Source organism: Camelina sativa, chromosome 14, assembly GCF_000633955.1.
Source record: "Camelina sativa cultivar DH55 chromosome 14, Cs, whole genome shotgun sequence".
NCBI classification, from domain to species: domain Eukaryota; kingdom Viridiplantae; phylum Streptophyta; class Magnoliopsida; order Brassicales; family Brassicaceae; genus Camelina; species Camelina sativa.
In genome coordinates this window covers 17,728,619-17,754,316 of record NC_025698.1, presented here as the reverse complement: position 1 = coordinate 17,754,316, position 25,698 = coordinate 17,728,619, and the positions used below count along the sequence as shown (strand labels likewise).

The 25,698-nt window shown below is 34.4% G+C and overlaps 3 protein-coding genes across 5 annotated transcripts in view; 1 reads left to right on the top strand and 2 right to left on the bottom strand.

Annotated features, from left to right (window-relative positions):
• Window positions 5,653-8,157, top strand: LOC109128693. The gene is made up of 2 exons (XM_019235533.1): window positions 5,653-5,919; window positions 6,802-8,157. Exons 1-2 carry the CDS (start codon window positions 5,653-5,655, stop codon window positions 8,155-8,157), a joined length of 1,623 nt encoding a protein of 540 aa, XP_019091078.1.
• Window positions 13,933-15,413, bottom strand: LOC104743724 (probable FBD-associated F-box protein At1g32375). 2 transcript variants are annotated; one of them, XM_019235948.1, is made up of 3 exons: window positions 14,545-15,413; window positions 14,243-14,377; window positions 13,933-14,142 (listed from the first exon to the last, which is right to left on the bottom strand). In XM_019235948.1, the coding sequence occupies exons 1-3, from the start codon at window positions 15,376-15,378 to the stop codon at window positions 13,933-13,935; spliced, it is 1,179 nt and encodes a 392-aa protein (XP_019091493.1). In that variant the 5' UTR covers window positions 15,379-15,413. The 2 variants fall into 2 exon arrangements, with proteins under 2 accessions (XP_019091493.1, XP_019091494.1); XM_019235949.1 differs by lacking the exon at window positions 13,933-14,142 and having other exon boundaries at window positions 14,332-14,389; window positions 14,564-15,413.
• Window positions 25,218-25,698, bottom strand: part of LOC104741836 (tobamovirus multiplication protein 2B-like) — a 1,625-nt gene continuing 1,144 nt past the window's right edge. Inside the window, exons 4-5 of one of the 2 annotated variants that reach the window (XM_010462755.2) lie at window positions 25,584-25,674; window positions 25,218-25,429 (exon numbers count right to left, since the gene is read on the bottom strand). In XM_010462755.2, coding sequence (XP_010461057.1) covers window positions 25,415-25,429; window positions 25,584-25,674 — 106 coding nt within the window. In that variant the 3' untranslated portion in view covers window positions 25,218-25,414. Of the gene's footprint in view, window positions 25,430-25,467; window positions 25,675-25,698 lie in introns of those variants that run through there. The other variant, XM_010462757.2, reaches the window with a different exon arrangement.

Sequence of the window (25,698 nt, the reverse complement as noted above, 5' to 3'; positions counted from 1 at the left end):
TTATATGATTCTCCCAAGGAGTCGACACTCTAAGGTGGTGAAAGGGATAAACCTTGCATCCAAGAGACTGTGAAGTCTAAAGGATCAAAGGATGTGGAGCGAATGGTCGCACAAGAGCTACGAAAGACTTTTGATATACCGGTGGATCGATTCTTTGGATATTACACACAAAAAGAGATCGACAACTTGCTGGATATGACACACCAACAAGGAATGGATAGAGAGATGGATCGAGAGACGCCACAAAGATCTGTGAAAGGATCTATGATAAGTCTGAACCAACCATGAACATAGATATGACGCACCATGAACATGGAGTTCCAAAAATTACAAGATATCACATCTTGAAATAGAGAAATCTCTCTGATTTTTACTCAACAACAAAACTTAGTTTTTATTCATGAATTAAGCTTCATTATATAGAGGAGATACAACAATTTCCTATAACAGTCAGCAACTTGGGAATTGAAATTCAAACTCTAAAGTGCAGGCAAGAGAGAGAAAACCACATAATTAAATGTTGTTTTGAGAATGGACGAAAATCTCTCTTTTCTTCTTGATTTTGGGCTGACCCCACTTTGTTGGGCTTCTCTGATGGATCAAGATTCTAGAACAATTTTGTTTGTAGCTTAACTCAATATGTTCTGGTCAGAATCCTCCTTTGAATGGGCGTATGTCTGAATTCGCGTAAGCTGGAGATCACCAGTTTTGTAAATTGCGTAACTCCTTCATCTGAACTCTGTTTGATCTGATTATTCTTCGAGGAGTTTTGTAATTGAGCTGAGCACATTCTTCAACTGGTTTCATGCAAAAATTCCTCGTGTTTGATCAGATAAGCATTAAACAATGAGCACATGTCCTGACGCTTCCCATTAACATATCATACTCTCCCTCTTGAAAAAGGATTTGCCCTCAAATTCGGATACTATTCTTTTTTTTCGTTCCATTTCCTTTTTTTTTTTGACAAAATAAAGAAATAAAAATAAAACAGAAATAGAGGATGAAGAGATGAGAAAATGAATAAAAGAATATGGAGAGATGAGAAGATGATAGAATAATAGACCAAGCTTAGAGTGTTGCTCTGATACCACTTGATATGATTCTCCCAAGGAGTCGACACTCTAAGGTGGTGAAAGGGATAAACCTTTCATCCAAGAGTCTGTGAAGGCTAAAGGATCAAAGGATGTGGAGCGAATGGTCGCACAAGAGCTGCGGAAGACTCTTGATATACCGGTGGATCGATTCTTTGGATATTACACACAAAAAGAGATAGACAACTTGCTGGATATGACACACCAACAAGGAATGGATAGAGAGATGGATCGAGAGACGCCACAAAGATCTGTGAAAGGATCTATGATAAGTCTGAACCAACCATGAACATAGATATGACGCACCATGAACATGGAGTTCCAAAAATTACAAGATATCACATCTTGAAAGAGAGAAATCTCTATGATTTTTACTCAACAACAAAACTTAGTTTTATTTATGAATTAAGCCTCATTATATAGAGGAGATACAATAATTTCCTATAACAATCAACAACTTGGGAATGAAGCAACTTGGGAATTGAAATACAAACTCTAAAGTGCGTGCAAGAGAGAGAAAACCACATAATTAAATGCTGTTTTGAGAATGGACGAAAATCTCTCTTTTCTTCTTGATTATGGGCTGACCCCACTTTGTTGGGCTTCTCTGATGGATCAAGATTCTAGAACAATTTGGTTTGTAGCCTAATTCAATCTGCTCTGGTCAGAATCCTCCTTTGAATGGACGTATGTCTGAATTCGCGTAAGCTGAAGATCACCTGTTTTATAAATTGCGTAACTCCTTCATCTGAACTCTGTTTGATCTGATTATTCTTCGAGGAGTTTTGTAATCAATCTGAGCACATTCTCAAACTGGTTTTATGCACAAATTCCTCGTGGTTGATCAGATACGCATCAAACAATGAGCACATGTCCTGACGCTTCCCATTATCATATCAGGTAGCTATTGCAAACAAGGGCTACTATAGAAATGATGGAAAGAACCGGTTCATATGTGATCATTGCAAGAAGCCTGGACATCTTAAGGAGAAATGTTGGGCTCTTCATCCACATCTTCGCCCGAGAGGAACGAATCCAAGAGCGAATCAAGCGAGTGGATATGGTGAAACACAAGCTCTGATGGTTCCTCAAATCACTGAAGGAAACGGATCAGCGTTAGCAGCCTCCTCAGGGTTGGTGAGAAAATCTGATCTCGATGCACTCATCAAGGCTCTAAAAGAGTCTTCTGGTAACGCCTATCTTATTCTCAATGCTATGAAACCTCTTATTGTTGATTCTGGAGCCTCTCACCATATGATTAGTGATTCTAAGCTAAGTAGAGATATAAAACCGGCTTTAGGAAATGTGATCATAGCCAATGGAGATAAAGTACCTATTGAAGGAATAGGAAACTTAAAATTGTTTGAGAAAATATCTAAAGCTTTTTATATGCCTAGCTTCACCTCTAATTTGTTATCAGTTAAAAGGGCGACTAATGATCTTAATTGTTATGCAATATTTGGCCCTAATGATGTTTATTTTCAGGATATTAAAACAAGTAGAGTGCTTGGCAAAGGAACCACTAAAGATGATCTTTATGTGCTTGAGGATTCAAACCTATCTACTTCCCTTTCGTTGTGTTTTAAATCAATAATTGATAAGGCTAATAGTTCAGTGTGACATGCTAGACTTGGTCATCCCCATTTTCGTGCTTTGGAACTTTTGTTGCCTAGTATTTCGTTTAAGAATAATTATTGTGAAGCTTGCATCCTTGGTAAACATTGAAAAACTGTTTTTCCTAAGTCCTCAACTATATATGAGCATTGTTTTGACTTAATTCATTCTGATGTTTGGACTTCACCTTGCTTATCTCGTGAAAATCAGAAATATTTTGTTACTTTTATTGATGAAAAATCAAAATATACTTGGCTAACCTTGCTTCCTTCTAAGGATAGAGTTCTTGATGCTTTTACAAACTTTCAAAACTATGTGACTAACCATTATAATGCCAAGATTAAAATTTTGAGATCAGATAATGGTGGGGAGTATACAAGTCATGCGTTCAAACAACATTTGGCCAAACATGGGATTGTTCACCAAACAAGTTGTCCTTATACACCCCAACAAAATGGCGTAGCTGAAAGGAAGAATAGACATTTTATGGAGGTTGCTCGATCTATGATGTTCCACACAAATGTACCAAAGAAGTTCTGGGGAGATGTTGTTGTAACAGCATGCTACTTGATCAATCGAACTCCAACAAAAATACTGAGTGATATCTCTCCATTTGAAGTACTTAACAAAATTAAACCATCTATCAATCACTTATGTGTATTTGGATGTGTGTGTTATGTCTTAAAACCAGGTGAGCAGCGTGACAAGCTTGACGCTAAGAGTGTCAAGAGCATGTTTATCGGCTACTCGACTACTCAAAAGGGATACAAGTGTTATGAACCTGAAGCTAGGAGGGTTCTGGTCTCAAGGGATGTCAAGTACTTAGAATCTAAGGGATTCTATGATACAAGTAATTGGGAGGACTTGAAAGATCTTCCCTACTCTTCATCAGATAGAGCAGACAATCTCCACATTCTTCTTGAAAGGCTTGGAGTTGCGAATAATCAACATCAACCTTGTTCTTCTCTGGATGAAACTGATAGTCCTCATAGTCAAGAAGTAGATGATTATGATAAAGCTGAAGATGAACTGAACAATATAGGTGAAGAACGTGTATCCAAGGAGGATGATCTTGCTTCCGGGGGAGAAGAACCTAAATTAGAGGAAGANCGGCTACTCGACTACTCAAAAGGGATACAAGTGTTATGAACCTGAAGCTAGGAGGGTTCTGGTCTCAAGGGATGTCAAGTACTTAGAATCTAAGGGATTCTATGATACAAGTAATTGGGAGGACTTGAAAGATCTTCCCTACTCTTCATCAGATAGAGCAGACAATCTCCACATTCTTCTTGAAAGGCTTGGAGTTGCGAATAATCAACATCAACCTTGTTCTTCTCTGGATGAAACTGATAGTCCTCATAGTCAAGAAGTAGATGATTATGATAAAGCTGAAGATGAACTGAACAATATAGGTGAAGAACGTGTATCCAAGGAGGATGATCTTGCTTCCGGGGGAGAAGAACCTAAATTAGAGGAAGAAGATCATGTGGAAGAACATCCGACTCAGGTTGAGGCTGCAGAGGTTGAGGCTACAGAGGATGAGGCCATTGAAGTTATTCCCCTCCGACGAAGTGAACGACTCAAGTCTGCTCATAAGAACTGGAAAAATCCTCGCATCTTCTACAATAGTCAGACGGTTGCTCACCCTATACAAGCTGTATGCACTTTGACACATTTTCCTGTTGAGCATCAAGTGTTTCTCACTCAAATTGATCAGCATTGGATTCCACAAAGTTATGAGGAAGCTAAAGAACATAAAGTTTGGCGTGATGCGGTCGGAGATGAGACTAATGCAATGGTGAAGAATCACACATGCGACGAAGCTGATGTACCAAAAGGGAAGAAAGCTGTGACATCCCGATGGATATTCACTATAAAGTATAAGAGTAATGGGGAGATAGAACGATATAAAGCCAGACTTGTAGCAAGAGGGTTCACTCAAACTTATAGAGAAGACTATTGTGACACATTCGCTCCAGTGGCCAAGCTTCACACGGTAAGAGTAGTGCTCTCATTAGCTACTAATCTATCTTGGGAATTGTGGCAGATGGATGTGAAGAACGCGTTCTTACAAGGAGAATTGGAAGAAGAAGTCTATATGAGACCACCACCAGGACTTGAAGACACTATTGGTCCCGGAAAGGTGTTTAAATTAAAGAAAGCAATATATGGGCTGAAACAATCACCAATAGCTTGGTATCATAAACTCAGTTCAACATTGATGGAAAAAGGATTTAGAAGATCAGAAGTTGATCACTCTCTTTAAACTTATCCAAGCCAAAGAGGTATTATAGTCATTCTTATATATGTTGATGATATTATCATCTCCGGGAATGACAAGGTAGGTATTCAAGATACCAAACTCTATCTCAAATCAGTTTTTGATATCAAAGATCTTGGAGAACTAAAGTACTTTCTTGGGATAGAAGTTTGTCCTTCTGAAAAAGGACTCTTCTTGTCGCAAAGAAAGTACACACTTGATCTTTTGAATGAGGCAGGTAAACTTGGATCAAAACCAGTTGAAACTCCACTTGAAGAAGACTACAAGGCTGGTCGTAAGGGGGAGCTGAATGATGCTCCTTTCGAAGATGTAAAACAGTATCGACGGTTGGTAGGTAAGCTTATTTATCTCACCATTACTCGACCTGATATATGCTTTGCTGTAAACCAGGTGAGTCAACATATGCATAAGCCAACATTACATCATTGGAAAATGGTGAGCCGAATACTCAAGTATCTCAAAGGATCACCAGGACAAGGCATATGGATGGGATGTAATGGATATGCAGAGCTGGTAGGATACTGTGATGCAGATTATGTTGGCGATCATGAAGATAGACGCTCAACATCTGGTTATTGCACGTTTGTTGGAGGAAATCTTGTCACTTGGAAGAGTAAGAAACAAAATGTGGTATCTCTCTCAAGTGCAGAGTCTTAATACAGGGCAATGAGGAAGCTCACAACCGAACTCATATGGCTCAAAGCTCTCTTGAAGGATCTAGGCATCGAGACTCCAAAGCCGATCACAATGCATTGTGACAATGAAGCCGCTATTCACATTGCATCAAACTCAGTATTTCATGAAAGGACGAAACACATAGAAGTGGACTGCCACAAAGTCAGAGAACAAGTTCAGTTAGGAGTTATCTTGCCATGTCACACCAAGAGTTCTGAACAACTGGCAGACATCTTCACCAAAGCAGCGAGTCCCAAGGTTTGCGAGTATATACACTCCATACTTGGACTTATGGAACTAACCAGGCCACCGATGAAGAACCTAAGCTATTGACTCTATACTCTTTTTCCCTTAGTATGTTTTTGTCCCAAATGGGTTTTCCACACTAAGGTTTTTTATGAGGTGGGTGTTCATTGTTTCAAGCTTAACCTCTGTTCCAAAATGGTTAAGCTTGAGGGGGAGTGTGAACATGAACACACTAAGAACGCGTTCTCCTTGTGTTAGAAGAACGTGTTCTCATTATGATATAAGAACGTGTTCTTCTTAGGATATAAGAACGTGTTCTTCTTAGGATATAAGAACCCGTTCTTCCTACGATTATAAATGTACATTCTAGTAGTTTCCTTATATAGACTCCCTTGTATCCCTATAAATAGTTTGTAACTAGGTCATTATTATTCAAGGAATGAGAATCTCTCCTTCTCCTCTATTCTAACCTAGCCGCTCTCTCTTGCTCTCTTTCATTCTCTCTTGATCATTCTATCTCATTCTCTGTTCTTCTCTTACTCTTTCGTAATTCTTACACGGAGTTCATGTTACTCATTGATGACATGTTATCTTATTACAATATTCTACATTCTGAAAATCCGGTCGATTTGGAGCTCAGATCACTCATTACTCAAATAATCTCTCTCGTCAAGACTACATATCCGGAGCCGATGGAGTTGCAGCTCGTATCACTCATTAAGGAAGTAATATCTCTCACCAACCCAACGTCACTCATCTGGCACCGTAGTGTAAATCTCGTATCAAACATTTTGGCAATAATCTATCTCGTCAACTTTGTGGATTTGGATTCCCAGCCGAAGCCGCTAAAGAAGCTCATATCACTCTTTTCTCGATCATATATTTGTGTGGAAGAAATACAAGCGGGACGGGAAGCTGGAGTGTCTCCCTTGGAACAAATACAATCATACTCTTGCTCTGTTTCCAACACAAACTCCATTTACTTGCAGCGTCTGTGCATTGATACATTTAAAAGGTCCCCTCTACATATATCCCCCTTGTGACTTTGCGGTCCATCAAAAGTGTTTCAACTTACCACAGGTGATAAGGATATCTCGTCATCCCCATCGTATCTCTTTTACAACTTCTTTTGGACAGGGGGATTGGTATTGTGGTGTTTGTCGCCGAAGGATCGACAATGATTATGGGGGCTATTCTTGCATCAAGGATGGTTGTTTGTATGCGACACATTCAAAATGCGGTACACAAAGAAATGTGTGGGATGGTAAAGAACTTGAGGGAGAACCAGAAGAGGTTGAAGAAGAAGTTGAGCCGTTTGTGAGGATAAGCGATGGGGTCATACAACATTTCAGTCACGAACATCATCATTTGAGGCTTGATGAGAACACGGACAGAGACTACGACGAGAATAAGTTGTGTCAAGCATGCATCACACCGATCTATTTTGGTAACTTCTACTCTTGTATGCAGTGTGATTATATTCTCCACCAAACGTGTGCGAATTTTTCTTGCAAAATGCATCACCCAATACATCCACATCTGCTTACTTTAGTGAACTATGACGGTGTTGTGAAGGATACCGAAAGAGCATATTCAGCTTGTCCTTGGTTTTGCACAGCTGGTTTTGTCTATGAGTGCAGTGAAGAAGGATGTTATTTTCAACTACATGTGCAGTGTACCGCAATTACTGAGCCATTAGTCCGTGAAAATCATATGCATCCTTTATTCCTAACATCTAAACCAGGAGAGGACCGAGGATGTTACGTTTGCAGAGGTTCAAAAGATTCGATCACAAGAGAAACGTTCAATTGTATTGAGGAGTGCCACTTTTCTTTGTGCTTTGGATCTGCTACGTTACCTCAAACCGTGAGGTATAAGCATGATAAGCATATGCTCACTCTATCTTATGGAAATGAAACAAGTATCTTGGCGTATTGGTGTGAAGCTTGCGAGGGAAAAATAAATCCGAAAGAAGGGTTTTATATGTGTTATGAGAATTGTTGTGTCACACTACACATTACATGTATGCTTGGGAAGGACTTGTACCTTAAGCCTGGTTCATCGATGATCTACGACTGTAAGGAGGTACACGTTTTGAGCAACAATCATCATATGTCTCGACCTATTTGCTCTAGGTGTAGGAAGCGTTGTCCACAAAAAATAGTTTTCAAGTACTCCGATTTAATAGCTTGTTCCATATCTTGTATTCCTTGTAAGATCAAGAACCCACAAGTCCCTATGCCATTCTAAAATGGTGTAAGTCTATTTTGAATTTTATTGTCTCAACTCATTATTCTGTTTTCCATTTCCACAATAAAAAAGGGTCACAGTTTACAAAGACTTCTGCTTCGAGAAAACTACTAAAACATCCATCATAGAGCATATTTGTAGTCACACGAGTAAAATATGGGTCTAGAAAGATGAGAATATTTATCAGAGAGAATGACGGATCTGTAACTCAAAGTAGTTTAGTTATTTGTCCGTCGTTTGTCTGAAATATTCAAATGGGCTCTGCAGATTTGATATGGATCACATGCAACATTTAATGCATAATGATTTGCATATACATTAATTTTTGTTCACAACATTATCTTATTATCTTATCTTATTATGTTATGAGAAGGTTTTCTCCTAACTTTGCATAACACGATGACATTTGGCAGCGTATATTTTCGACACTTGTCCTTACTTCTCAATTATTAAAATTTTTTAATTTATTTTTCTCAAAAATACGTACAATATTTTTCATATTCACTAAATTATTTGATATTTTTATAATAAAAAATATATTGACATTTATGCAATGTTCTTTTAGTAATTCTATATAGCAATCATTTATCAATAAGAAGGTTTTCTCCTAACTTTGCATAACACGATGACATTTGGCAGCATATATTTTTGACATATGTCCTTACTTCTCAATTATTAAATTCTTTTAATTTATTTTTTTCAAAAGTACATACAATATTTTTCATATTCACTAAATTTTTTGATATTTTTATACTAAAAAATATATTGACATTTATGCAATGTCCTTTTAGCAATTCTATATAGAAATCATTTATCAATAAGAAGGTTTTCTCCTAACTTTGCATAACACGATAATATTTGGCAGCGTATATTTTTGACACATGTCTTTACTTCTCAATTATTAAATTCTTTTAATTAATTTTTCTCAAAAGTACATACAATATTTTTCATATTCACTAAATTTTTTGATATTTTTATACTAAAAAAATATATTGACATTTATGCAATGTCCTTTTAGTAATTCTATATAGAAATCATTTCTCAATATTTTATATAATTAACATAAGATTATAATTTTTCATAGGTATCATTTATCAATATTTTATATAATTACCATCACATTATAATTTTGAAAATAAGAAAGAATTAAATATTATGTCATAATTAAATTTCTGATAATTAAATATTTAAATATTACTATCATAATTTTGGAAAAATATAATGTGATGGTTATTTTGACAAAAAAGTATAATATTTTTTTCACAGTTTTTGTGCCAAAAGATCAAATCAGTTTATTCTAAAATAATTTTAAGATATAAAACAATATGATAATTTATATTTATTTAATAGTAATCATTAACATAATTTATTGCATATTATTTCTTTTAAATGTAACTCCATGATGTTTGAAAAAAAATAAAAACAAATCTTTCATCATATGAATACACTTTAATGTATTAATTGCAATACAATTAAATTTTTACAAAAAAAAAAAATACAGACAAAATCTACGGTATAATTATGCTTTGAAATGTAACAATAACTTCCATGATGTTTGCCCAAAAAAACTGAAAAAACCTCTCATAATACTACAAATTTATCTATAAATAGCTAGACAAAGTCTTCGTCAAACATCATACTCTACCTCTCACATAATTTTCTAAATTTTGTAATATTTAACTTTTTCCTTTATCTGACATTTATAGGTTTTGAAATAAATAAGTTGAAGCGAAATTTTGGAGCATATATAGAAGTGAATATGTGAAATGTGGTTATTTCTTCGAAAGAGTTAGATGAATAAGGTCTTATGCACATAACACATTCTCACTTGTAAATGTTGTTTCGAATGCCTATTTTGTATATCAATGTTGTAATTCGTGTTTCTTTTGATCCATTTGATAAATTTTTAGTATAAAAATTTTAGTTTTTGATCATAATTCATAAACCCTAATAGATTTTCTATCTTAGTCACAATATTTATGCTACTTATAACCCATGCTATATTTTATACAAGTGTGTTTGTATGTATTATCCATGAAAATGAGTTTAAACAAATATTAACTGTTTCGAATATTATTACTTTAAATTTGTTCCTTAACATTACAATTGTGTTTCTATGTATTTATTAACTTTGTTTCCGATAACCATTTCCATAGTCCTTTATTTTATTTATAGATTATGACTTCTGATGAGAAAGGTTTTGCGATGATTTAGGGTTTAGGGTCAAAAAAAATTTGGACGTCTAGGTGATATATAACTCATGATATGGGTTTCCAAAGCCATGTGATTCTTCCAAATTCAGTTTTTATTTTCTTACACAATTTAGTCTTAATTATTTTCTTAAAATATAATTAACATCTAATTTCTTTTCATAACATTATTGTTTGGGTTATACTATGTATGCACTTTTTTTTCTCTTCTCATATGTTCCATTATTTCCTAGTCATGATCGATTGTTGATGATGTGATGATAGTGCTTACCCGCAAGCAGAGCAAGGCAATGGGATTTGACCATGTGTGCAAGTTTCACCAATACAAATTTAACAAGACTCACCTCTACCACATTTATATCAAGTCAAAATATCCAAAGATCACCCTAATTAAGCTAATCCCAATTGCATTCTAGAGAAAGACGGAGGGAACGAGAGAGAAAAACAATGTCTTCGAGAAGTAGGAAGATTTGAGTTATCTCTTCTTCCATCCATTACATGATTTTTAAAAATAAAAACATAGAAGAAAAAAAAAGAAGATCTGGTGAACAATTATTTTATTGTTCTCTTAGGTTATGCAGTTAACGCTAAAAAAAATAACTCGATAATATAATGGTATTTTACTCTTTTTTGTTGGTCATTTTGCGTATAAAACAACATATATATATATATATATTTAAAGAGAAAAATATACACAAAAAGCAATTTTTATTTGATATAATAATATATCAACTAGATTAAGACCCGTGCTAGAGCACGGGTTGAAATTCATTCTATTTATATTATAATTTTTACATAAAATATAATTTATGTGATTGTTTTTAAAAGTTTTTTTTGGATAAAACATTATACAATAAAATCATATGCAAATATGATGGCTTGAAAAAAAACATCTATTTTGTAAGTTTTATATTGTTAATGATTCTAGATAATTATCCGTGCTATAACAATAGTTAAATTTTATTTTATACAAAATTTTGTATATTTAATATTTTAAAATAAAATTTTAATATGTTGTATTAGGTTATATATGTGAAGTTATTTCAACAATGTATATTCTACATCATGACTTGAATGTCATTATAAGACATAATTTTGTAAATTTGAATTTAAATATTCAAATTTTGACCCCTTACTCAGTAAATTTTTTAATTAAATAGATATTATATTTAAAGAATAATATTACTAAAGCTTGAATATTTTATAGATTGAAAATTTTATATTTGTTTTTAAAAATTCAACTTATGGTATATCCAGAAATAAAACTATTTTTTAATTATAATAAATAATATGATAATTTATTTGTTTCACATAATAGACTCATATATAAAAATGAAAGGTGAAGTATAATGATAGTTAACAAATTAATATGTTAAGTTAGATATCAAAAGATTTTATTTGATGAATAATTTAATAAAAGAAATTAATATGGTAAGTTAGATGATATGATTCTTTATAATATTCTCCTTAAGATTTTCGGTATAACCTATTTGTAACTAATTAATCTATCATTAATGTATAACATATTTGTAACCAACTTATTAAAATTATATAGTCTACAAAACAATATTGTGTACTTCCGTTTTATTATAAAGGGGATATATATTAATTTTTTTTACTCAATTCTAAACTAAAATTCAGTTTGCATTTAGTATGTTCAATAGATATAAAATACGTGATAAAAATATAAAAATATCTAACAGAGAAATTTCTTTCCCAAATTCAATTAATCAAGAAACAGAAAGAATTCTACTTCTAGAACACAAATGTGTTTGAAGTAATTTGTATAATTCATTAAGGTTATAATATTTTATTGCTAAAACATTCAAATTATAATAATAAAAATTTTAAGCATGTGTGAAGCATGCTGGTAATATATAAATATCAAAATTATTTATGCTACATTTAGTTATCTAATTACTGAAATTTATTACACAAAAAATGAAGGAAGAACATGAGTTTCGGCTCAAGAAGAGGTTATTCGAGAAATTCAAACTATTGTCAAGTCCTTATTGGAGGTGTCTGGTTTTAGAAGATATTGATGTTTTATAGATTAGGTTAAAAGCGGATAAACTAACACATAATGTCCATGCTCAGCCGCATTTTATTTTTTATATAGTCAATGTTCTTTTTCCAACGTAAAAAATGTTTGTACGTCTTGATTGTGCATCATTACATGAAAAGCTCTATATATTATGGGATACAAACTAAATATTTTAAAGTAGTCTTTCATATTAACAAAAAAAATCAGTTTAATGTTTAATTAATCAATAGTCATTCATTTTAAGTGACTGAGAATACTTATTTAAAAAACAAAACAAGTAACAAACATAAGATAATTTATCGAAATATAAAATTTTAAATATTTTAATAAATCTAAGATATATTAAAATTATTATAAAGTTATTTCGTGCATCGCGCAAGTCTACTTCTAGTTTTGTAATAAAAAGAAATGATTCAATTACAAAATAATTCACGTATTATGTAATGTAAATGAACATAAAGGAAATTTTACAAAAAATTTGCATAAGGAATAGTGGTAATTAATACAAAATGTCCATCTTTGTGAAACAATTCTCTTCTCTTAAGTCTAAAACATATACAAGCATTAAAAAACCGAATAATGAATTAAGTCTATAATAAGATCTTGTCACTTGTTTGGAAAAGAAAGTAAAGTTTATAATCATAGGTGATATTAACACCTAACCAAGCTCATATTATTAGTGGATCACTCTAAACAGAAAAGACCAGAATGTCTCTCATCATTAGCAAATTTGACGGTCCTTATTTACCAAAAACTTAAGGTCCTTCACAAGTCCGTTTCACCAGCTGTGTTCATTGACCATTTAACTCAAAACATCCACTAGACGCATAATGTCTTTAGCATTTACAGCTCATTGCTTTCAGTTTGAAACTCTTATCCACTAGACCTTTTCTTCTCTTTTTCCTCTGTTTTGTGGACATACAGTTAACCATTGCATCTCCTGAAGATGTAACTCATCTTTTTATCTACCTAACCAAGCTCATGACGGATTTACACTAAAGAAAATACCAAAGTGTCTCTAATCATTAACACATTCAATGGTCCTTATTTGTTAATAGTGTCTCCCATGTATTTTCATTGTGGGAGAGGGAGACACATAGTGAGATGCCTCCATTAGACGCATAGTGTCTTCAGCACTTACACAACTCATTGATTTCGAGTTTGGAAACTCTCTATCTCAATTCTCAATTAGTGTGATTATCATTATTTGCCTGATACGAACCCTTAAAAAAGAATTTGAGAACAAGTTCAGAGGATAAAATTATAATGAGGATTAAATTATGAAAGCGCCATTCTTGGCAGTGACGAAGTACGCAGAGAGAACCAGAGCTAAAAAGATCAAAACTTGAGCAACATGAGTTTCTTTAAGAAGAGAAAAACACAAGTACTAAGCTACAAGATTCAGATCAAACACAAAACCAACTTGACTAATGAACAGGACTTGACTAAACTTCAGTTGAATGCAATCTGACATGTAGGTGAATGCCTAGACAACAATGACAACACCTTGAGCATCTCAAATTATTCGTCGCGGTCAGTGAATTCAGAGGAGATAGTTACCTTCTTTAAACAGCGCCCATTTTTCAAGATGAATGCCGCTAGTTCTTTCTCTTCTTCTGTTGCTTCATATTTTACCCATTCGAGAGTTTCAAGACTTGTCAACAGACATTTAGGAACTTCACTCGGTTCATTCCAGCACGGCCGTGGTTCAGAAGGACGAAGGGGATGGTCCTGAGATAGAAGTAAAGTATCATCGTACTGCTATTGTACTGAAATAATATATGCTTAGCTTATCAAAGAAACTGAACAATTCATGTTCAGATCAGCAGACCTGAACAAGTTTGAGATCTCGTAATTTAGGGGAATCTCTGAGCATACGCATAAGTAGATTTAGCCACACTGTCTCACATGTGCATAGCGTTAAACGTACAAGACAGTAGAAGACACTACCAACAGGATATGAATCCTGCATAAGTAAGATCACAAGAGTACCCGCCATTTAGAACAGACAAGTGATGATTGATTCAATGTCGTTCATTAATTGGTTCTAACAGAAGCCAGTAATTTATTTATATATGTAGATAGCAGAACTATATAGAAATGACAATTTGTAGTAGTGTAAGAACATATTACCTTTGAGGTACATAACGAGAGACGCTTGACTGAAGAAATTGAACCCATGAGCTGCTCAATATGGGCATAAGAAAAGCAAACATTTGCCTTCGAAATCTTAGTCATATTATTCTTAACGACACAAAGCACACCCATATTATCAAAAATTTCCAAGCACTCCAAAGAAGGAGTATCTATCATAAACCCGACATCTAAACCGGCATCTTCTTTATTGTGCAAGACTAAACACTTTAGAGACGGCACTCTAACAGTCAAAATTAACAAATTGTCATCTAGGCATCGTTTCACAACCAAGTCTTCAAGAACAGGACAACTTGATAGAAACGTCTTGATCAGCTCATCACCTGGATATTTCATGGATACTAGACTCAACTTCTTGAGGGATGGAAACGAAAACGAGGATGTAACATCCACAAGAACCGCGTTCTTTAGCTTCAGAGTCACAAGCATTCTACAACAGGTATACAAGCTCACCGGAAGTACCACTGAAGACTTATTACTATCAATCTTAATGATCAGCTCGCGCAAACAACGCTTATCTACTGTTTTAATCCACACTCGAATGTCTCCACTACCACATGAGGTTTTACCGAGTTTTAAATGCAGAGTATCTAGAAATGGTGCCTCGTGAAGAGTCAATGACCTGTGTACAAACCGTGAAAATCTTCCATACTCAATATTTTGATAGCTATCATCATACACAAGCTTTGGCACCAACATCCAAAGAAACTCCCACTGTTTCGACAAAACCATTGTCGCCACGACATCTTTCGCAGGCAGTAAAGACAAAATTCTCAAGAGTAACGCTTCAGGCAACTGACTTAACATATCCATTCACACTTTCTATTCCCAAACTTTCAGCTTCTACAGATTTGGCTGTCAAGAACAGAGCACAAAACTAAAACAGGAAAGCCAAAGCAATAGCCAAGAAAAACAACAGCAATAAGTCGTCTGTGTTGTACTGAAGAGTGAAGAAGTATACAAATAACCACAAGCAACGATGCAAGGTCAGAGCAAACCCTAATGAAGTACACAAACCATAAATAGAAAGAGAAGACGCAAACGAAATCGCTTCTTCCAAATCAAATAAGTAAAAGGGAATCAGAAAAAAAATTCACACTAAAATTAAAAGAAATACCTCAAACGTCACCGGAATTTCTCATCACCGGAGAAGATGAACGTCTTTTTTTGTTACTGACACGAATTCGTCTTAAAATCGAAACCCTAATTGAAACGTGACCATTGCTCTTACACCCTTAAGAGGCCTTCCCGCTTCTTTAATTTTACCCTCCCAAAAAAAAGAATTAGTGGAAATTTTATTTTTACTCCCTAATGATGCTACTAAGCTAATTAATCCTAATACTTCTTAGATGGTTCTATACAACAAAACCTATATAAATTAATATATACTAATAAGAGAAAAAATAAATTGGTCCCAAATCGTACCAGTTAACAAAATTTGATAAGATTATTAAATCTCAAGTGGAACATGTGTAAAACCTAGCTTAATATTTTTTTTGAAATCTCTATTTAAATATATTAGGATGTCGGCCCCGTGCGTTGCCGCACGGGAAAGTGTAAACTTGAAATGACAAACATTGTTAATTTCACATTTTGAATGGAAATTTAATGGTAATTTTTTAACGGTATAATATAAGAGTCAGAAATAATGACTAAGATGAATTAACCAATAATTTTTTTTGTATATATAAAAATCAATTCAGGGATAATAAGAGAATAATGCTAAAGATATACGAATCTAGGTTTGTTGAATCATACTCAGATAATCAATTTTAAAAGATATTCACATCAATCAAAATTTAAATCATTATTCTATCAAAATTTACAAAAAAAAAAAAAAAAAAAAAAAGACCAGGGAGAAAGAGCTCATAGCTGCAAGCCTACAACCAACCAAATTGACTAAAAAATAAATCTATGAAAATTAGAAATCACAATCAATTAACTAAATTAATTAATACTTGGAAGATATGATCGATGTGGGTATTAGATGGAAAATGACACCAAACAAAAGTTAGATAAATGAATCAATAAATAAAACAAACCAAATTTTAAAAAAGATGAGTAAATCAATGTTGATTAATAAATTAAAAGAAAATAATATTCAGAATTTTTAAGTTTGGAGGTGTTAAACAATAGTGAAGGAACAAAAACTTTTTTCAAAGTCCATAAAAATAAAGAGGTGTGAGAATAAAAAGGTGTTAAACAAAAATGTGCGAAACAAACAAATGTAAACATTGAAAGGTGGGAGTACGACGAAGAAACACAATTGTTGGATCGATACATTGCAACTTTTGAGATCATTAACAAATCTATACAGTTAGATGAGATAATAAAAACAATCTCATCCGTTAGATTTAAATTGACTCCTAAAAGTGGGTTTGCTATAATATATAAACATATAAATCTATGAAAATTTAAAAATCATAATCAATTACCTGAAACTGAAAGAGATGATTGTTGCGGGTATAAATGGAAAACGACACCAAACAAAAGTTAGATGAAGGATCCAATAAATAAAACAATCCAAATTTTAACGAAAATGAGTGAATCAATGTTAATTAATAAATTGAAAGAAAATAATACTTAGAATTTTTAAAACTTCAAGGTGTGAAACAATACTAAACAAAACAAAAATTCTTTTCAAAGTCCATAAAAATATGTATATATATATATAAAAATAAAGATGTGTGAAATAAAAAGGTGCAAAAACTAACAAGTGCAAACATTGAAAGCTAGGGGTACGACGAAAAAACACAACTGTTGGATCAAAACATTGCAACTTTTGAGATCATTTTTTTTTTTTTTTGATAACTCAGGAGTGATCCTAAAGGCTACCTAGGCCCAAAGACTAATCTCCTGGGGCCGGAGGAAACCATGTTAAAATTCGAACCCCGTGGCCAATGCTACTCGAATCCAGGTGGCGGAACTTTTCTCCCTTTACCACTGGAACAAGGCGGAACTTTTGAGATCATTAACAAATCTAAACCGTTAGATGAGAGATTAAAAACAATCTCATCCGTTAGATTTAAATTGACCTTTAAAAATGGATTTGCTATTATATATAAAAATTTTAAAAAAAAAACACTCCAATCAATCTATTCTTTTATTTTATTTATTAACTTGTAGTTTAAAATCAAAATAATACTTAGTAAACAATAATTTCGAAATTTGTTTTAATAGTCCATAAAAATCTATATATAATCCGATAAAAATAATAAATAAAGATGTGTAAAACATAGATTTGTAAAAATTAATAGGTGCGATTTTTGAAAGATGGAGGTACGACGAAGAAATATGATCATTGGAAAAAAAACTTACAACTATTGGAATCTTTAATAATAAACCGTTAGATGAGATAATAGAAATAATCTTATCCGTTAGATTAAAGTCGATCTCCAAAAATGAGTTTGCTATTATATATAGATAGAAATGTTAATTTTATTTCAAGGAAATTGAATAGCCAGCGGCCGAGTTTAATAATCGATATATGTAAAGCTCGGTGTGACAAGATTATTAACCAACTCAGGGAACACATCTTGGTTGCGGCAGGACAAAGTGTACGTTTTTGGATTTGTGGTTACAACTCTTGTTTTGCGGCAGCTCTTGTTTTCCCTTTGGTAACCATTTCAATTTATTTTATAAACTACAAAAAATAAAAATTATTCCATGAGAGATCAAGCTAACAATAAATCAAACTATTGTTGTGGTAACCAACACTATAATCTCTTTACGACCATAGTCATCTTTTAAATATGGCACATGGCGTTGATGAGGATAAAATAAGAGTGCCACTAATGTGATGAATACTACAAATCCTTTTTCCTATGTATTGAAGGAATTGCCAATTGTTCTATCCCAACAAAACTCCTCAAATTTCATATGTTTTTATACAAGAATTAGAATAATTTCATAATCTACGAAATATTCTCAAAGAAGTTAAAAGGAAAAATTTAAGGAACAAAAGCTTTTCAATGACACATATTATTGCCGACTGATCGGTTTGGTGGAAAAGATAATAAACTGCAATTTGTTGATAAAATCGTCAAGCTATTTTCTTAAACTCATTTCTCAAAACACCAACGCCTATTCATCATATCTACACCAAAAAACTATTCTATTACTAAATGAATTAATGTTCACTAACCCCTACGTTTCAGTCAATCCCACTTTGGGAGAAGTTCTAAGGTCTTGGCCTCTTTTCACAGCGATACAATTGCAGTTCGAATAGTAATAAATTCTGAATTTTTTTCTTCTGGGAATGATACATAATTTAATCTAATGATTTAGAAACGATGAATGAAGTTTTATTATTTAAAGTTGAGATCCTTTATTGAAGAGAATTATTGTTACTATCATATTTTAATCGTTTTGTTGAACATGTAAATTTATGCATGATATTACATGGTTGCCTACCTTTCTCATCGTTTTTGTGGTTTTGTTTCCTGTCACACGAACTCGGCAAACCCAGGTTCATGTCTTCATGTATCATGTATATCTCTTATTAAAGTTGCTATTTATAGTTGCCATTGAATCTGTTTTTTTGGCGGCAGTGGAATTATGATTATTTTGTGAATAATAGTGTGATCACAAGCATTAAAATGGGTATGCGGCGTCGCCGTGGGAAAGAGATTTGGAAGAGCTCACTATTAATAATTTTTGTTTCACAGTTTCTTTAGTATTAAATATATAAATGAGATGAAGAGGCACAACGAAAAGTTGTGAGAAGAGGGAGAACCAATGCTTCACAAAAACGTGAATAAAAAGGTTGCAATTGAAAAGACACATCCTTTGGTTTAATGTATTTTCCAAAAAAAACACAGCCCTTAGATTAATAAACAAACTAACTTTAACCGTTAGATTAAAAGATGACATCAGCAGTCTCTTAAAGACAAATAGAGCATTTAAGAAAAACCAAACTTTTCGTTAATCTATAATCTATATACAAGAACGAATTGGGGGAGGGAACAAAACCAATTTTTTGGAATGGATACTAACAAATTTATAAAAATATCTTGATATAGAGATTGAGGCAGGTTAATATAAAAACACTCTAATAAAACAAATCTTTGATTTTATTTTTATTTTTAAAATTACTCTGAAAACAATAAATTTGAAACTTGTTTTTGTTGTCCATAAAAGTTTATATATAATAAACAAAAAGGTAGAAAACATAAAGGTGTAAAACATAAAGGTGTAAAATATAGAGGTGTAAAACAAAAAGGTACAAAAATTAATAGGTGCAATTTTTAATATATGGGGGTACGACAAAACGAAGAGACACGATTATTTGAAGTAAAAAAATCTTGCAACTGATGGAGTCATTAATAATTTTAAACCATTAGATGGAAAAGTGAAACTAATCTCATCCGTTGGATTAAAGAAAACACAGAAATGTAGGTTTGCTATTATATATAGATATAAACTAATATTCATATAAACTTACATGTATAAGTTGGTATATTATCATACGCTTTTTAAAAAATGAATTTCTCCTAGATTTCATCTCTATTAAAATAGTTGCTATGTTATACTTTCAAATTGTAATGTTATAGTATACTTCATAACATGTCACAAAAATAGACAGAAAAATTTTCAAGTTTTTAATTTCGAAATATATATCATTTTCATCTTAATAGTCTTTTAAAATATGACAATTGAAGTCATCAATTATACATTTTAATTTATCTAAGTATTTATAATTTATTGTCAAAAAAAATTATTTTTGGTAAATATTAAAATTTCAATTGGAAAACTATAAAATTATAACATCCAAAAGGCTAACATATTTTCGTAAAATTATCTCAATTTTAAAATTTTCAAGAGTTTTAATTTTTTAAACATACCTCTTGGAATAGTATCATTATAAATTAATAAAATATGATTGAACCAACATAAAAAAAACTATCAAAATGTTAGTCGAGAAAAATTCTACGTTTTCATTCTTTCTTAATTACACTGAAAAGAAAAAAAAATAGAATGGGGCATCATACATATTACTCTAAAACATGTCCATCAATTACATTTTATTTCAAATCGAATATCAAACTTGCAATAGGAAAAATGCTTTAATTAGTAATGTAACCCTTAAAATAAAAATTAGGTTTGTATTCGCACTACATCACAAAGACGGTATCCAGAACTAGTTTTTCTACTGGTTTTGCCGGGATTAATTTGAAACATGGCAAAAAGAGACGAAGACCAAATCAGTGGAAAAGGAAAGCACAGGCTATGCAGGAGGGTGCAGGAGGGATCTGGCACCAACCAGCCTATGATCATGAGGCAGAGGAGGGTATAACATCAAAACGGAAGGCTGTGGATGAAGCCAAAGGATCATCCAAACTTGCCAAACACGGCGAAACGGAGGTGGTTCCAAATGGGGAACCACCTCTGAAAATATGAGTTTTATGAGCTGGAATTGTCAAGGCTTGGAGGGAACTTGACAATTCCTACTTTGAGGAAAATGCGTCGTGAACATTTTTCGGATTTTATGTTTCTCCTGGAGACTAAAAACTCTAGTCACCACGTTTTGAGTTTGCAGAGATCTTTGGGGTATGATCACTCGTGTATTGTTGATCCAGTGGGCTTGAGTGGAGGTCTAGCTCTGTTCTGGAAAGCATCTTATGCGGTGGAGATATGAAGCTCAGATTCTTGAATCATTGATATGATCAAGGTTAAACTTGGATCCCTATCCTTTTACATATCAGGTGTGTATGGGGATCCAGTTTCTCATCATCGACAAGCAGGTTGGGATAAGTTAATAAGTCTAAGTGTTTTCAGGGATGATCCATGGCTAGTAGTAGGGGATCTAAATGAGATCTTGGATAATTCAGAAAAGCTTGGCAGACTAGCACCGGTAGAATCAACGTTTTTTCCTTTTCGGAATATGATACATGATTGTCGTCTACGAGAGGTCTCCAGTATAGGAAATAAGCTTTCATGGGCTGGAGAACGAAACAAGATGTGGATACAGTGCAAGTTGGATAGAGTTTTGGGGAATGCACCTTGGTTCCAGCTTTTTCCAAGAGCACAAGCTGAATATTTGGATCGCATTGGTTCGGATCATCGACCTCTCTCCACGCGCTTTGTCAGTGAGAATATGTCTTAGAGAGGACGTTTCATTTTTCAGAAAAGGTAAACCTCCAAACCAGATTTTTTGGAAGTGATTAAAGAGGGGTGGACTAAAGGAAATCAAACAAAACATTTATATGTAATGCGGAGGATTGCAGAATGCAGGAAGGTGATTTCCTCCTGAAAAAGGTCTACCAATCAAAACTCTAAAGATTGAATTACCCAGTTAAACCATAGGCTCGAAGAGGAAGGAGTTATGCTTTGGCCAGATTTTCATTATATGAAAACTCTACTGTGGAAGTTAGAGGAAGCTTACCGGGAGGAGGAGCTTTTTTGGAAGCAGCAGAGTAAAGATAAGTGGTGTCGTGAGGGGACCGTAATACACGGTTTTTTCACAGCAGTGTACAAAGGAGAAGAGTACAGAACAAAATCTTGTCCCTCTTTGATGCTAATGGAATAGAACAGTTTTATGAAGGGTCCAAAGGTGAAGTTGCTGTAGAATATTTCCGGGCCATGTTTTCTAGCTCAAATCCAGATGCCATCTCCGAAGCTTTGGTTGGCATGTTACCAAGGGTTACAAATCAGATGAATAACGCTCTTGCGCGACCTGTATCGGGAGAGGAGATTAGAGTAGCCACCTTTAGCATAAGAGGGGATAACACTCCTGGTGCAGATGGCATGTCAGACCATTTTTACCAAACTTATTGGGATGTAGTAGGTCCTCAGGTGATTGAAGAGGTACAAAAAAATTTCGAATCTGGCTCTCTTCTTCCTGAATGGAACTTCACTCAAATTTGCTTGATCCCCAAGAGGTTGAACCCATAAAAAATGTCTGACTTGAGGCCGATTAGCTTTTGCTCTGTTTTATACAAGATCGTGTCCAAGGTAATGTGTAACAGACTGAAGCATTTCCTTCCCCTCATTGTCTCTGATACACAGGGAGCTTTTATTTCTGGTCGGCTAATCTCAGATAATATCCTATTAGCCCATGAGTTGATTCACGCTTTGAGAACTAATTCAAGTTGTGATGAAGATATTTTGGCTATTAAAACAGACATGTCGAAAGCCTATGACATAGTGGAGTGGAGTTTCTTAGAGGAGTTACTTATACGACTTGGTTTTGATATTAAATGGATCATGAGCTTTGTCAGAACGGTGTCCTTCTCGCTCCTGGTGAACGGTTCTTCTTATGGGTTTTTCAAGCCATACAGGGGGCTTCGTCAAGGTGATCCGTTGTCCCCTTTCCTTTTCATCTTATGTGCACATCATGAATAAGGTCGAGATCAAAGGAAGATTAACTGGAATGAAACTCTCACCAGCATGTCTTTCGATTCAGAATTTGCTTTTTGCTGATGATAGCTTATTCTTGTGCAAAGATTCGATTAAGGAATGCTCCGAGTTTTTACAATGCTTACAGTTGTATGGGAAAGCGTCTGGTCAGGAGATAAATTTTCAGAAGTCTACTATCACTTTTGGAAAGAGGTTGGATTCTTATATGAGGAATTTGGTTGGTCTCTTTACTGGCATCGAACAAGAAGGTGGAACAGGCAAGGATTTGGGGCTTCTTGAGTGTTTTAGTGGCTCGAAGAGAGACCTTCTAAATTTCATCAGTGATAGATTAAAGTCGAGATGTAGTGGCTGGTATGAAAAAACACTTTCCTTGGGTGGGAAGGAGGTGCTCTTGAAATCTGTAGCAATGGCATTACCGGTGCACGCCATGTCATGTTTCAGATTGACTAAACACCAATGTAAGCAGATTAATAGTGCTATGTCCCAATTCTGGTGGAACAAAAGTGAAGTTAAACATAAAATGCACTGGGTCTCTTGGGAGAAGATGTGTCAATGAAAGGCGCAGGGAGGAGTTGGTTTTAGGGACATTGGGCGTTTTAACCAAGCTTTAGTAGCCAAACAAGCTTGGAGGTTATTAGACTCTCCCACATCTCTGCTTGCTCGCGTCTACAAAGGCAGATATTTTGCAGATAAACATTTCCTAGAGGCTAAGTTGGGGTGTAGGCTGTCTTATGCTTGGAGAAGTATACCTTTTGGGAGAGAGCTGATCGAAAGAGGAGTATTGAAAACGATAGGGGATGGAACTAGTACAAGCGTTTGGGTAGATAAATGGGTTTTCGATGATCAACCTAGGCGGCCTTTCAACGAGGAGCCGTTGATTGATTTAAATCTGCATGTCCACTCACTGGGGAATGGAATGTGCAACGTTTACGAGAGCTTTTTCCCCCGGAAGATGTCACAAGAATTAGATCATTTCCTCCAGATTCGAACCTGCAGGATAACTATATTTGGCCATATACAAACAATAGTAAATATGCAGTGAAAAGTGGAAATTGGCTCCTCTCACGGGAGTTAGAAGCTTTGGAACCTTTATCGGAGGATGTTTTAACGGCTAATAAGATTAAATAGGATATTTGGTCTACCCTTACCGAGCCGAGGATACAAATTTTTCTGTGGAGAACCTTATCTGGAGCCATTGCAGTTGTAGAATGCATGCGTAGACATGGTTTGCAGGTAAACCCACTTTTTTAAGAATGTAAAGTTGAAGAGGAAACAGTGGTACATGTCCTCTTTGGTTGTACTTTAGCAAGAGAAGTATGGTCGGCAACTTCCTTTCCTTTACCGAGCCAAGGTTTTTCTGCGAATGTGGTGGAGAATATTGGTTATGTGTTACGGCTCATGCAAAGAGTAGAGTTAAACAGTTAATGCAGGGCTACGATACCTTGGATCCTTTAATTTGGGAATTTTGGAAGACTAGAAACGGCTCTATCTTTGCAAATAGGCGACATGATCCACATGTGGTTCTTGCTACAGCTTTGGAGGACTCAGAGGTATGGATACATCACCAACATTTATTTTCTCAACAACTCTCAATGATGCTCGGCGACGGGTTAGTCCTTTTTTGGTTTGGACTTAACCACAACCACTTCCGGGGATCACGTAATGCAATATACATTGTTCATGGGTGAATGAGTCTTCTTTCTACGGTGGCTCTTAGATGTTGAGGAATCATGAAGGGAATGCTCTCCTTCATGCCAGGGATGCTTTTTCACCAATGTCAAAACAGAATTGCCGTGGAACTTAACTGTATTTGGTGGTGTCTTACGAGTCTTCAAGTGTTACAATACACATCGGTTGAAGTTTGGTCGGATTGCAGTGCAGCCATCACGGTTTTAGAGTCTCTGTCAGCTTGGCCGAAGTATCGGTCTCATTTACTGAAAATGAAACGAGTAGTACAGATAATGGGAGAGATTTCTTTTAAACTTTGTTCACCGAAAGCCACCTCTTTGGTCAGGGATATTGCTCTTAGTGTTACTCAGGATGGTCGTCTCACTTCCTATCTGGCTAGAGGCGAACCGGCGTGGCTACATGAGAGGATTGAGGAGGAACAGTGCAGAAGAAACTGAGGTTGCAGGATGAATGTCGTTCTAATCTTATTTCTGTTGTTATGCTTTATTTCATTTTGTTTTGGTTTGTACTACTCTCGGTTCCTTCTGATTAATTAATTCATGAGTTTAAAAAAAAAAACAGATTTTCTAATATAATAATACTGAAAAAAAAAACACAGAGCTAAAAGTGGGTTAACACACCCCGATTATATACTATATAACAACCAGAGCTATTATGGAATCAGAACCGCCAGGAAAATCGAAAACTAAGTCACCACCACAAAATTTATCTCTGTTGTGGAAACGAAGTAGGGAAGTGTGATCGTTTGAAGATGAATGAACAACGAAGTAGGAGACGCCGTATGTGCCTATCTTGGAGATCACTACTTGTTATCTGTCTGAAATTTTCAAATGCGCAGAAACGAAAAATCGCAGAAACGAAAAATCGCAGAAATAAAATTATGATAGTCTCAATCAGTTGCTGGAAAATGTAACAGAAAAAAAAAGAAGAAGAAACATCTAATTGTTAATAAAATAGATCAAAGTTTATACCACAGGGGAAATATTAGATTGTCGAAGAGCACGAAGCTGTGTGCTTTCCATGCTTTCAAGTAACTGAGTTACTGTGTTCAGATGAACACCACTGTATTGAGACAAAAAAAAAAAA

Bases quoted from the DNA above. Each gene is read 5' to 3' on its own strand.
- LOC109128693 (XM_019235533.1), top strand. From the start codon at position 5,653: ATGAGGAAGCTCACAACCGAACTCATATGGCTCAAAGCTCTCTTGAAG. The intron at 5,920-6,801 runs GTTTGCGAGTAT...TTTGTGTGGAAG, and splicing joins CCAAAGCAGCGAGTCCCAAG to AAATACAAGCGGGACGGGAA.
- LOC104743724 (XM_019235948.1), bottom strand. From the start codon at position 15,378: ATGGATATGTTAAGTCAGTTGCCTGAAGCGTTACTCTTGAGAATTTTG. The intron at 14,378-14,544 runs GTAATATGTTCT...TTACTTATGCAG, and splicing joins TCTCGTTATGTACCTCAAAG to GATTCATATCCTGTTGGTAG. The intron at 14,143-14,242 runs GTCTGCTGATCT...CTTCTATCTCAG, and splicing joins GAGATCTCAAACTTGTTCAG to GACCATCCCCTTCGTCCTTC.